Source organism: Astatotilapia calliptera, chromosome 10, assembly GCF_900246225.1.
Source record: "Astatotilapia calliptera chromosome 10, fAstCal1.2, whole genome shotgun sequence".
Classification (NCBI taxonomy): domain Eukaryota; kingdom Metazoa; phylum Chordata; class Actinopteri; order Cichliformes; family Cichlidae; genus Astatotilapia; species Astatotilapia calliptera.
In genome coordinates this window covers 5,926,625-5,940,499 of record NC_039311.1, presented here as the reverse complement: position 1 = coordinate 5,940,499, position 13,875 = coordinate 5,926,625, and the positions used below count along the sequence as shown (strand labels likewise).

Genomic DNA, 13,875 nt, shown 5'->3' with positions numbered 1-13,875 from the left:
GATAGTGAATTTTTTAGGCTTTAATTGAGGTCCGACCTGCATGACATGTTATTATATTATATTAAATTATATATTATGTACTGATTTTTCTTTCTTTTAAGAGAAAAATATTTTTTAACCTCACTTTCCATGTTTTTTGGGTGCACAAACTTAAAATGCATCTGTTAAACACAGAACAGGTAAGTGTATAACCCCAATAAGTCATACCATCATGCTTACTTACGTGGACTTGAAGACAAACCTCATCGAGACACATGCAGTTAAAATTTAAATGTAATTATGACAACTTACAATAAATTACAACGTGCTTTTGTCAATAACAGTCAAATTCATAAAATTAGAAATACAATAACATTACACCATTGATAAATAAACAGATAAGACTTCAGGGGTGAATGAATCGTTGTTTTCAAGGAGTCAAACTAAATGGCAGACACAAGGTGCTTATGAGAAATTCATCGTGTAACTTTTTATCAGTTTCACATTTCAATACTGGCTCCATGTAGTGTTGCTATTATCAATGCCTACAGTGGGATCAAACTAAGCAGGTGCAGAGCGCTAAACATCAAACAGTGCCTCATGTCACCTAACGCAACACAGACACACAACTGAGCAGTGGGAGATATTTCATAACAGCAGCTTATTGCTTCTCCTGTGGACTGTCAAAAAAGCTCACTTGCTACTGAGTGGCCTGCAGTCTTCCTTCAAATCACCTGGATTCATGAATACTGACAACAATGAACTAACAAACAAAGTTTCTCTTTTTGCGAGAGAAACATATGAAGCAAAGTAGTGTTCTTCCAACTGTTATGTATCTGAGCAGCTTACTGTATATAAACGCCTGAAATAGTCATCTTGTAAAATAAGCTCTGACCCAGACTCTACAGGTGTGGGGAGACATACGACCAAATCCTGGGCATCCAGGATGCGAGTCTCCAGGTATCAAGCAAAATCCAGCGACTTCACATCTATTCTGCTTTCTTAAAAAGCAGTCGCTGCACTTCATGAGGTGAAAATGAAGGAGTGCTGTCACAATAATTTCACAGTCCGGCAGCGGATGTTCCGTGGTTGAATCTGTGGTGTGTATACGTATGTTTCTAAACCGTGGCAGCAGATGTCAAATGATGACGGCAACTGTTTATCAGTGGGAGTTTTGTGTGTGTGTGTTATTGTGCAGGCATGACTCTCCACAGCTGTGCTCATTTAGAAGCCTTGTATATGGCAATAGGCCTCCAGGCTAGAGAAGAGGACGTAGAGGAACCAGAGTCCAAAGAACAGCAGTGAGGTAAGGACTTTGGGGACGCGTGGGCCTCCTAGTTCACCACCTATGGACGGCCTTCGGCGAAGCATTAACACTCCCATACACAAGAAGGCAAAAATGGTGAAAAGCGTGACAGAGAAGGCCAGTGATCCTGGGTCCACACGGAAAACCTTCCCTTTGACTTCCCAGTATATGGCAGACACAGACCAGGCCACACCTATGCCCAGAAACACATTAACTGCGTTACTTCCTGTCACGTTTCCCACAGACGCATCTGCGTACTGATCCTGCGTAGCAGCAACTTTACTAGCAAAGGTGTCTGGAAAAAAAAAAACAGTCAAGTTAGAGAATGAGGCTAATCAGCTGTACATTCTTACATTCACTTTCCTAATTCAAACTTCTGCAATACAAGAGTGTTTACAACAACAACTATGACAACAAGAACACCTCACTAACCAGGAAGAGAAGTCCCCAGTGCTACAAAGACCACTGCAGTGACAGTGTCTCTCAGGCCGACGGTGCACCCGAAATGGGAGGCTAGGTCTCCGATAATGGCTGTTAAAATACCAATGACAGTGATTGACACTATGAAGCACGCCCAGCCATTCCAGTACCCTGTGGGTGGGACGCAAGCAAACAGGATCTTCCAGAAGATACAAAATATGTGCATGAAATAGTCGAAGCAGTTGGGCACTCGCTGCTCCTCTCCCTCATCCTCATCACCTGTTTACCAAGACACAGAGAAAGTAAATCAAACACGGCAAAAAAAAGAGAAGACGTCAATACCTGCAATCACACTTTGGGCCAATCACAGACCGCTTCATAGTATCAGATGAAGCTTTAACCCTGTAAGACCCAACGCATCAAAAAATATTATCAGTATTTAAAGCATCTTAAATCTTTCACATCCATGAGCCAAGGCGACGTTTACTGTACACTAGTCAGTTTTAACCACCAAAAGTTTATTGTTGAAGTTAGAGTTCTGTTTGGGGGCGATCGTGGCTCAAGAGTTGGGAGTTCGTCTTGTAATCGGAAGGTTGCCGGTTCGAGCCCCGGCTTGGACAGTCTCGGTCGTTGTGTCCTTGGGCAAGACACTTCACCCGTTGCCTACTGGTGGTGGTCAGAGGGCCCGGTGGCGCCAGTGTCCGGCAGCCTCGCCTCTGTCAGTGCGCCCCAGGATGGCTGTGGCTACAATGTAGCTCCCATCACCAGTGGGTGACTGGGTGGGTGACTGGTTGTGTAAAAGTGCTTTGGGGTCCTTAGGGACCAGTAAAGCGCTATACAAATACAGGCCATTTACCATTTACAACACAGAGACATTACCACACTTCCCAGTCCACATTGTGTCCATACCTGGTTTCAAAAGTACAAGTCTTAATTATAACGTTCACAAAGTCTTGTAATAAAATTACATGCAGTGCAATAAATTTCATGCATAAAGATTCACAGGCAAACCTGAATTTCAGAAATTTACAAGTGAAGCTCCAAAAAAATGAGAAAAACACAAAACAATAAATAAATACAAAGATGCCACTGACCTGCACTGACTGTGACCGCCCCGATGAACTGCTCTTTCCATGAGCGCGTACCAATCACCACGGCCAGATTTGTATCCTTGAGCAGTTTGTCCACAGTGTTCTGTTGCAACAAATTAAATATGTTGGTAATCAAGCAGAAACAATCATTGCTTACATGGATGCATACACAACAGATGGGTTCACATTACACAGTTTCAAGACTTTTTTCAAACCACGTCTCAAATGTCTTTTCATTTTAACTTGTTTTGTTATTTAACACACACCCCGACACCAAAAAGAATAAATACTATTTAAATGATCATTCATCTATCTAATTGAGAATAAGAACACATATTGGCCACTTAATTAGGTATACCTGTTCAACTGCTCTTTAACATAAATATCTAATCAGCCAATCACACAGCAGCTTAAAGCGTTTAGGCATGTACGCAGAGTCAACACAACCTGCTCAAGTTCAAACAGAGCATCAGAATGTGGAAGAAAAGTGATTTAAGTGACTCTGAATGTGGTGTGGTTGTTTGAGAAACTGCTGATCCACTGGGATTTTCCTTCACACTAGAATTTAAGGAGAACGGTCAGAGAAAGACTGGTCAATGAGTGCCAGTTCTCTGGGTGAAACTGCCCTGGTGAAGTCAGAGCAGAAAAGCTAGACTGTTTCAAGCGGATAGGAAAGCAGCAGCAACTCACATTGTTGCCCGGTCTAATCAGTCTAATTAGTTCTGTTGCCACATTTGGATGGTCAGAATCTGGCAGGGTGGATCCATCCTACCCTGTATTAACAGTTTAGTTCTGCAGTAATGATATAATATTATGAGGCATTTTTTCTTGGCACACTTTCATCCCTTTATAATCCCAAGTGTTAGGATAGTGTGCCTTGTCACACAGCTCTAATCATCTCAAACTTGATTGTTAAACATAACGATGAGTTCAATGTACTCAAACGGTCTCCACAGTCAGCAGAGTACCTTTCAAGAGATTTGAAACTGAGAAATCTGCAGCAACTGAGTCATGCTGTCATGTTAACATGGACCAAACTGAGTAATGCGTCCAGCATCGTGCTAAATCTCTGCCATGAAGAATAAATGTATTTTTGAAGGCAAAAGGGGTTTGAACCTGGTATTATACAGGTATACCTAATATAGTGGCTGATGGGTATAAACACAGTACCAAATGAGATGGACTTAGTCAAGCAGTGCTTACACAATACACAATGTACACATACATTCCTTCTATGTATGGGAAATAAAGGTACATGGAATGAAATAAAATAGATAGATTGGAAGCAGATGAGTATCAAACAGCGCGTGAGTAGAAACTGTACCTGGTCTAGTACTCCATTGGGACTCTGACGCACAACAAGGCAGCAGGAGGTTAGTGAAGAAAACCACATACTTGTACAATCTTACACATTTATTTTTCAAAGTTTTTAAAGGAATTTGTCCAAATTTGCAAGTAAAGTTCTGGTTTAATTTGTCAATCTTCAGGCTGCATGTGTTTAACATAACTTCATGTCAGTAACTGCCACTTTACTTGCAGTGTAACACTTGTATGAGCATCATAATATAAGAAACAAACACCCCCCACTCACTCCACACACACCTTAAACTCACAGGACTCCTCTATGATGACCTCTAGCCTGCTGTGCTCTCCAAGAATGGGTTTTCCCATCTCAGAGATCCTCCTGGCCTGTTCCTCCTCAGGGGTGGGATTCACTGTGAGAGAGAGCAGACAGGAGATCACTATTCAAGCCTTAATGATATCTTACACACGTGCTCTTAACCTCAGTTGAAGCTAAGGTGAAGAAAAATAGCACACTAGCACAATGCAACATGTTATATAGTAGCTTCTGCATTTTTAACCATTTACAACTGGTTGTAAATTTTGCCATCAGAGTGGGAAGACAAGTGCACAGTACAGTGCATCAATTACATTATATTGCCAAAGGTATTCACTCACCCATCCAAATTATTATATTGAGGTGTTTCAATCGCCTCGGCAGGCAGACTGCTTCCACAAACACACTCAGGAGCTCAGTGTATTCTACTGTGGTATTGCAATGAGATGTCACCTGTCTAACAAGTTATGACATGTCCTCACTGATAAATATATCCACAGGCAACTGTTAGTGGTATTATAACAAAGTGAAAGCAATTGGGAACAACAGAAACTTGGACACTTAGATCGCTGAGGTGCATAGTGCACAGAGGTCATCAACTCTCTGCAGATTCAATCGCTACAGACCTCCAAACTTCATGTGGCCTTCAGATTAGCTCAACAACAGTGTGTAGAGAGCTTCATGGAATGGGTTTCCATGACCGAGCAGCCGCATTAGAGCCGTACATCACCCGGAGCAATGCAAAGCGTCAGACGCAGTGGTGTAAAGCACACCGCCACTGGACTCTGGAGCAGTGGAGACATGTTCTCTGGAGAGACAAATCATGCTTCTCTATCTAGCAAGTCTGGGTTTGGTGGTTGCCAGGAGAACGTTACTTGTCTGATGCTTTGTGCTAACTGTAAAGTTTGGTGGAGGGGTGATTATGGTGTGGGGTTGTTTTTCAGGAAATAGGCTTGGCCCCCATAGTTCCAATGAAAGGAGCTCTTAATGCTTGTGGTGGCAGATTTCTTTTGTATTAATCATATGTTTTAATCATATCACATTAGTAATAGTAATATCGCTTTCTCACTTTAGTATAGCAAGATCAGTCCTGTCACCAGTTGTATGCATGCATGTAGAATGTTATCACAAGTGGACCCCAAGTTTTATTACGCCTTCACAGTGGATCCATTGTAGACGGACATCCTGCTCAAGGGAGGTTTTAAGGATGGGGCTGAAGTTATAGCCCCCCCCACCCGTGACATGGGCCAACATGTAAGAGTTGTGGAAGCTGACATATCCATATTGCAATATGTTATTAAACCACTTCAAAATGCTCCCTGGGGGTGTTTGCAGGTTATTTAAAATTTCCACAACATGCTTCGGCATGTCCTGACCTCTACCTGAGGTCAACTGCCTACTTGTCTAATATCAGTGTCTGACCTCACAAATATGCTTCTGGAAGAATCGTCAAAAATTCCCATAAACCCATCAACACACTCCTAAACCTTGTGGAAAGCATTCCCAACAGAGTTGAAGCTTTTCCTGGCCCAAAGATGGTTTCTGCTTGCTTGAGTGAAATGTGCTCACCTGGGTTGCACATAAGCTAGCCAGGTTTTCCAGTCTTTCTACATGTACTTCCCGAGTGTTTGGCCCTCTTCACAAGCACATTTAGTGTTTCATCCTCTGGCCCTGCCACTATGTTTTTAATAAAAACACAAACCCGTGGAATAAATATTAATGTATTCATAAACGTTTTACAGACGTCTTCATGCCCATTGAGACAAACTCACAAATTGACAGTAAGGTATTAAAGTGAGTGTAAAAAGAAGCAAGAGCTTGGGCGTTCACTGAGCTCAAAACAAGAAATGCAAATTTCTGCTGATAGTGCAAAACGACCACTTCACACTGTCACATTTAGGGCCAAGGATTTGGAATTTCAAAATAATAGCCAGCTATTTTAAAATGCTGCACAGATCACATGCAAAACCACACCCAAACAATCTTACCCTGGTTTAGCAGCAGTGCTGTGAACAAAGACAGATAATGACTGAGTACAAGCAATATTTTCATGCTGTGATAAAACAGCCTTACACTCATTTCCCTTCTGAACTTCCACAAAAATTATTTTATACACGACTACTTCTTTCCCCTCCACTGGCATGCAAATATCCAATTTCTGCATCTTTTTGACACAATGAGGTTACACGAACAAATAATTACACCAGTAACTCATAATTAGCTGTAGCGTCTGTGCTGCAGTGAAACAGAGACAGTAGTGAACGCCTGCGTGTGAGGTTACTTGCAGCATTCAGCTGCGTGTGTTGTTGTTACTGTTTTGATACTTGATCTTGCACATTGATGCGATCTAATGCTTTCTATTAGTGTAGATGAGAAAGGAAAAACAGACTACAACTGTTATCTTATACTAATTTTTTTAAGTGACAGAGTCATGAGAAGTCACTTTAACATTAAAAATGAAATCTGAAATAATTACACACTCACAAGAGAGTCCTCGCTTTAGCCATTTGGGGTCGTCAAGCACAATGAAGAAGTTTTCCTGCTTTTCATACTCCTCCACGTTTATAATGCACACTCGCAATGTCTGACTGAAGACACAAGCACACACACAGACAAACACACACGCACTTATTTCTATACAGAACAGTTCTGTGATTTTACACAGGAAGAAAAACTCAGAAATACAACATAGTCTCTGCTTCTTAAGCATCTGCACCTATATATATGTAACATGCATAGGTAATGTCCAATGAACTGAATTTACCAGTTGACACACCTGAGCTCAATAGTGAATGAATAGGCTCATAGCAAAGACTGTGAATACTTTCATAAAATTGCAAAAATTTCAAGCAGACCTTTTTTTATTCGTCACTTTGTGTGACTTAAAGTGAAAAATAAATATAGGCTTAAGTTTTAGCACCGAAGCCAAAGTAGAGATGTCAGGAATGACAGCTTATAGCTAGATTAACAGTGTGCCCCTATCTCCCAGTCATTGCCTCTATGTTACTATACCTTACCTGGTCTGCTCATTGGTGAATTCCAGCTCCCCTCTGGTCTCCTCGTAGTCCACTCCTGCCTTGGCGCTGCCATCTTCCGTATGGTACGGCACAGCAACTGTGCCCCTGGACCCCGAGTTCCTCAACACAGTCACCGTCAGGATGCCTGTGCTCTCACTCACCCGCAGCACATGCTGCTCAAAGGTGAAGATGCCAGCATGATCGTCGTCCAAGATGGTGACCGTAGCAACCAGCGGCTCCACTAGTCTCCCTTTGGGTGGAGTCCCCATCCCTTCATTTCCACCCTCCTCTAACCTCAGGTTCTGAAGGCGCACAAAGAAATGCTCATCCTCTTCAAAGATGTCATCATCCAGGATCCTCACCTGGAGAGAGCAAAGTATTTTAAAGTTACATTCCTTCCAGATGCACGTGGTTGTTAACCATTTTATTGAACATTCACTACAATTAAATTCTCAGAATGACAGATTCTTTGATCCCACTGATGACAGACACCACAACTATAGGGGAGAAATCTAGATTCCTGGTCACCTCTCCAGAACAATTTTTGTGTTTGACACTTGACAGTGACGATAAACGTTAAACACTGACACTAACATTAGCTTTTTTTCCTTTCTTACCTTGATTTCTTTGTGGGTCTCCCCTGGTTTGAACACCAGGGTTCCCTCAGTAAATTCATAGTCTGCTCCAGCATTGGCAGAACCATTTTCTGTACAGTAGTCCACATAGAATGTATTCTGACCAGTTCCCCCATCGAGGATCACCCCCAGGGTCAGAGAGCCACAGTTCTCCGTGCACTGATACTGGGAGCTTTCAAAACAAATGTGCGAGCACGTGGCCTTATCAGTCTCGTGGCCTGAACGTCGCGCGTGCTCAACAGCATGTTTCTTTAATATGTTACCAGCACCGATCATCATGCGAGTCGCCTGGACACGGTAGAAGGCACGGCTCTTCTTCTGGTGAACCAGGGCAGAGTAGTTGGCCATCTCGATCAGCTGGTCCAAATCTTTGTCTGGGTGTTTCTCCTTAAGATCTTTCAAGATGCGGACAACCTATCAGAGCAGGAGAACTAGTAGTCAGACTAGGTCTTGTGTTTACACAGATATGTGTGTTGCTTAATGTTATGTAAAAACGCCCTTTAAAAACGATTTGCTCAACAGTGTCTTACAAGAAGAGATTTTATTGTAACTATCCAGACAGGGTTTGCAGTGGGGATGTGAAGAGGGATGCTCACACCAGAACAAAAATAAATATCTTAGTTTGCGATGACACAACATGTCGTTGTTTCTTTGACGACCTGTCTGCTCTTCTGCAATTCCCTTATTGAGACTCCAACTGAGATAAAATCTTATTTGCTTCAGGAAACGTGATAATGAACTGCCACTATTTAATATTACATGTACTTTGTATTTATTTTATTTGCTATGGACCCATGCGTATCTTTAATAAAGTGAAACTAAACTAAAAACTAATGTCTAGTGTGACCATTAAATATGACTGTTTATAAACTCACTGAGCTCTAAACAAAAATGAACTGATTGGAAATGTGTGCAGTAGCAGTAAGAACTTTACATGCATTCATCATGAGCATGAACATGAAAATACATACATACACCCCCACTAATATTTGGCTACATTTTAGTGGGTTTGCCATCAACGAGCTGTTAGCATAGTTTTGGCCACACTTCTTGGAAGAATTTGTAGTGTTCACTTAAATTAGTTGGTTTCTCGGCACAGATCTGGCTTTGGAGCAATTTTCAACATGGTTAAGGGGAGGAGCTTTGGTACTCAAAGATAACCAGTTTAAACAATGTACATAGCTGCAGATTATTTAGATGTGGGACCACTTTGCCACGATTTAGAAGAAGACATCGTGACATCACCACAGACTGAGAGGCTGCAGACCAAGAAAGAAGTCCATGCTCCTTCTCTAAAATGTGCAGCTGCCCACATGGACAAGCCAAATGCTTTCTGGGCAAAAATTTATGGTCAGATGAAACAAAGATTGAGATATTTGGTCACAATGACAAGACATATATTGGGAAGAGTAAAGGTAAGGCTTTCTGAAGATCGTATTAGCGGTCAAGAATTGTTGTGGCAGCATCACATTCAGTTCATGCAGCAAAGCATGAAGTGGATGGAATAATGAAGACTGAGGACTGCCTCCAAATTCTTCAGCTTCACCTTAATTCAACAGCTACACAGTTGAAACCTGGTCTCAGTTGGGTGTTTGAATAGAATAATGATTCCAAGCACACATCAAAACTGGTTTTGTAATGGGTAAAGTAAGCAAAGGTAACATCAGGTTACTGGAACGGCCTCCCCAAAATTCCGGCCTCAATCCTAATCAAAATTTGTTGACTTTGCTTGAAACTGGTCAAATATCCAGTCAGAATTACAGCAGTTGCTTGCTGATGGCTACCAAAAGTACCTGGTTGAGGTGGAACTTGTTGAGGAACATTTAACCATTAGTGTGGATACAAGCAAAGTTTTGACCCTGAGTGGATTAAAGTAAAACAAAATCAAACTTGTGCAACCCAATGCTTGTTTTTCAGTCATTCAAGATATATGCTGTGTAATTATTCCAGTCTGGATAAAGAACCGATCAAAGAAATCACTAGAAAATAAACTTATCATGACATTCATGTCATTGACGAGATATTTGGCCATAACTAAATGTATATCAGAGGGGCAGATCAGGCTAAGCGGTTAGCAGACAAAGTTAGAGGCAAGGTGGAGATGGTTCGGACAGGTGCCAAAGAGGCAAAGAAGGATATATTGGACAAAGGATTTTGAAGATGTAGCTGCCAGGCAGGAGGAAAAAAAGAAGACCACAGAGGAGATTCATGGATGTAGTGAAGGGGGGCATGCTGAGGGTTGGTGCTAGAAACAGGGTGAGATAGAGGACGATGATCAGCTGCGCTGACCCCTACAGGGAGCAGAGTTCTAATTAGCTAAAACAAAACAGATGTTAAACCTGAAATTAATGGAGAAAAAAAACGCTCTTTTAAAGCCTTCAGGCTGAGTGGCTCAATAAGACGTTTGCCTGAGTCTTACCTCATCTTTGTTCGGGTCTAGTTCATTGCCTGTCTGCACAGAGACCGTAACAGTGGAGGAGTTTCCAGGGCATGCACTGCTGTCTGACAGCTTTCCGTCCACGATCATGTCAATGCCTTTGGGAGCAAGGTCCCCTTCCATTTCCACCACGATGCCGTGCCTCTTGTCAGCACGGTAACGCTTGTGCATGTATTTGTAGAAGAGTAGGCGGCGGTCAGCGATCCAAGCCAAGATCACACACACCGGAAAATACAGCAGCGTCACTATGGCCTCCCACACCTGATTATGCAGGCAACATGAAAAATAATCAGTTACTCATTTGATATATTAAAAATAGAATAAAAGGTATGTGTATACCTTTTAGCTAATTAGATGTTTGGGTGAGTTTTAGAAACACAACATCTAAAAATACAGACTGTGGGTGTGCAAAGGGTTACCAAGTGAGGATTTACCAAACCTTGTAATACAGCTCGTAATATTTTGAATGTCATGTAAGATTCAGTATTTAAGATCCCCGCATCTGTTTGAAGATTCTTGCCACTTACATTTTCCACCGTTTCCTTTTGTTCTTTACAGCAGAATTCAGGTGTTGATTTAAATATTTGTTTTCTTGCTAATCTGTCGTCCGTACATGAACACTGCAAAGTGCAACAGTGAGCCACCACTTCTGTGTCTGCAGCTCAGTCATGTGATGCTTTGCTTTGCCCTTCTGCCATGCAGAGATGTAGTTTTTATGAGTATTATTGATCTTTCAGGTCTTCCACAGTTTCCTCTTACTGACATTTCAGGTTCTTTCAAACTAATTGATGCCAACGAAGCACATGGGCATAGGGAAGCTATAAAAAGATATTTTCAGATCTGCTGCTTAGGCATAAGATTGTTAGGATTGCCACATTTGGTAGAATTGGTATGATTATTACTTTCTGATGAAAGAAAGTAAATTTAGCAGAGAGTAAATTTGAACAAACATTTGAAAACAAATGGCACTAATGTCATACAAATAAAAGTAACAATGCATTAATATTTAAAGCTGCGGGGTGTGAATTCTCACCACTAGATCTCAGCAGACTGCAGATTGAAGTCAACTGAATCCTGTTTTCTTACCTCTCCTTACCTTGCCTCTGGAGGAGGCTGTAAAACTGTGTAAAAAGAGTCCAGTGTGAGCGTATGAGTCAATGACGCTTACTTCTGACTGACGACAGGGATACTGCAGTGAGTTGTTGAAGATATCCTCAACTCTTCCGTCCATAAGTACTGCTGTTTTTGCCACTGCTAGCTGCTTTTAGCCAGTGTTAGTGGAAGTTTCTTTGAAGTGGATCTACCGTTGCTGACTTGGACATTTAGGGAATTCTCTTGTATTATATGAGAATGTAACCAACCCGTGTGCTTTTTGTAATAATCTAGTCTATCATTAGCTGGGGTAATACTGGCTTATAACCAGCTGTTATTGTTGTTTAGCTGGACCGTTGTCAGCTGTACGGAGTCAGAAGCGTCGCACGTCTAATCTGCTGACAAAAGGTAACTGTGATAATATCCGGAATAAATGTGTTGGAGACTTGAATTCATTTCAGGAGATTCCACTCGCATTTATGTTTTTTCATAAAGGGGACCCCTTCTTAGATGAAAAAATATGGGTATGATCCTGTCCGCAAGTGCCGGCACAAACTACAAGTTTGCCTCCACAGAATGCAAACCCCTACGAGTCCTCTTCTCCTCCGCCTATGGCAGTGGTGTCCAAGCCCAGGCCTCGAAGGCCGGTGTTCTGCAGGTTTTAGATGTGTCCTTGATCCAACACAGCTGATTTAAATGGCTGAATTACCTCCTCAACATGTTTTGAAGTTCTCCAGAGGCCTGGTAATGAACTAATCATTTGATTCAGGTGTGTTGACCCAGGGAAGGCTCTATAACCTGCAGTACACCGGCCCTCGAGGCCTGGAGTTGGCCAAGCCTGGCCTATGGTGTACGGGCAGTCTCTAGCCATATTCATCCGGTCCTGTGTATTCCACGTGAAGGGCCAACATGGCATTTTCAATGAGTTTTCAATTTGTTGAAAGAAATAATAATACACTAGTCACTGTATATTTATGAGTACAACACATTTTTTCAAGAAAATAATCTCATAAAACCACAAACTTTAAAGAAATACTCATTTTAAAAGTGTGTTTAGTGCAGAGGCTGCATTTCCAAAAATCAACAATAGCACTGTGGCCAGAAGTACATATGTTTTTCAGTTAAAATGTATGCAACCATCAGAACATACCTCTACAATCCCAGGTGAGATGACAGCCAGTATGAGGTAGAGCCAAATGTAGGCATAGATACTCCAGAAAGCCGTTATGAAAAACACCCGGAGGTGTTTGATCTTACGAGACTCTCCGTCAGGGACCACCCACACACACAGACCAATTATCACAAACATATTGAAGGCAGCGCTGCCCACTATGGTGCCCGGGCCGATCTCCCCAGCATGGAAGTTGTGCCCACACACCTGTTAAAGTGAGAAAAAAAGAGTCAATCAAAGCTCATTTGTTAAGCTAACTAGAACCGAATAAGAGCCACGTAACAACTAGAATTCAAAACAGACTCCGAGTGCACATATAGCTCCAGCATTTGTTGTATATGTTACGCATATGTTGCTGCAAATGTAATGAGTTGTGCACCTCAATAACAGAAAGCAGGATCTCAGGTGCGGAGGAGCCCAGTGCCATGAGCGTGAGGTTGGATACAGTCTCATTCCAGATCCGTACCGTTGCGACTGTGGTTTCACCGTTGGGTTTGGTGACGGTCACCACTTTCTCCTGCAGTCACAGAAGTTTGGGAAAATGCCCAAAATGCTTAATTTCAGTTAAGACATATTTGAAATGCCCAAATACATCAGGTTGGAAATCTTGTTTACGGTCTGGTACAAAAAACAGCTCATTTGACTGTTGACAGTTTTACTCTTCATAATAACTGCACTGAGGACTGCTTCTCTAATTTCAAAATGCTGTTACATTGTGTAAAATGTAAACTCTAATCACAGTTTTTGAGTCTACTACGGTCCATTTTAAACAAGCTTTGCCACAGACAAGAATCCAGTACTGATTTTTGGCCCCATCCCTTGTGTACATGTATCAATCTTTTTATGATATTAGGTACTAAAGATGATGGATATTCAAAGCCTTCACAATTTTATGTTGAACAATATTCTATTTTTTAACAGATTGGCAAACCTTTATTTAAACTCTACTTCTCTAAAATAGTTTTTCTACACCCAGTCATGTTACTGACCTGTTGCTAGGTCATCTAATAAGTTTAAAACGTTTCTACTGGTTTTGCATGAAACTGTATTCTGCTGTGAACAAAATATGAATTTATAGGATTTGCAAAATCAGGCATTCTGCTTTTACA

The 13,875-nt window shown here is 41.6% G+C and overlaps 1 protein-coding gene across 2 annotated transcripts in view; it reads right to left on the bottom strand.

Moving 5' to 3' along the window:
• Positions 1 to 257: 257 nt before the first annotated feature.
• Positions 258 to 13,875, bottom strand: part of slc8a2a (solute carrier family 8 member 2a) — a 28,845-nt gene continuing 15,227 nt past the window's right edge. The window contains exons 3-13 of one of the 2 annotated variants that reach the window (XM_026181059.1): positions 13,146 to 13,283; positions 12,746 to 12,973; positions 10,486 to 10,764; positions 8,049 to 8,480; positions 7,432 to 7,793; positions 6,899 to 7,002; positions 4,399 to 4,511; positions 4,121 to 4,144; positions 2,800 to 2,899; positions 1,718 to 1,984; positions 258 to 1,580 (exon numbers count right to left, since the gene is read on the bottom strand). In XM_026181059.1, the coding sequence (XP_026036844.1) occupies positions 1,204 to 1,580; positions 1,718 to 1,984; positions 2,800 to 2,899; positions 4,121 to 4,144; positions 4,399 to 4,511; positions 6,899 to 7,002; positions 7,432 to 7,793; positions 8,049 to 8,480; positions 10,486 to 10,764; positions 12,746 to 12,973; positions 13,146 to 13,283 (2,424 nt within the window). In that variant the 3' untranslated portion in view covers positions 258 to 1,203. The remainder of the gene's footprint in view (positions 1,581 to 1,717; positions 1,985 to 2,799; positions 2,900 to 4,120; positions 4,145 to 4,398; positions 4,512 to 6,898; positions 7,003 to 7,431; positions 7,794 to 8,048; positions 8,481 to 10,485; positions 10,765 to 12,745; positions 12,974 to 13,145; positions 13,284 to 13,875) is intronic. The other variant, XM_026181060.1, reaches the window with a different exon arrangement.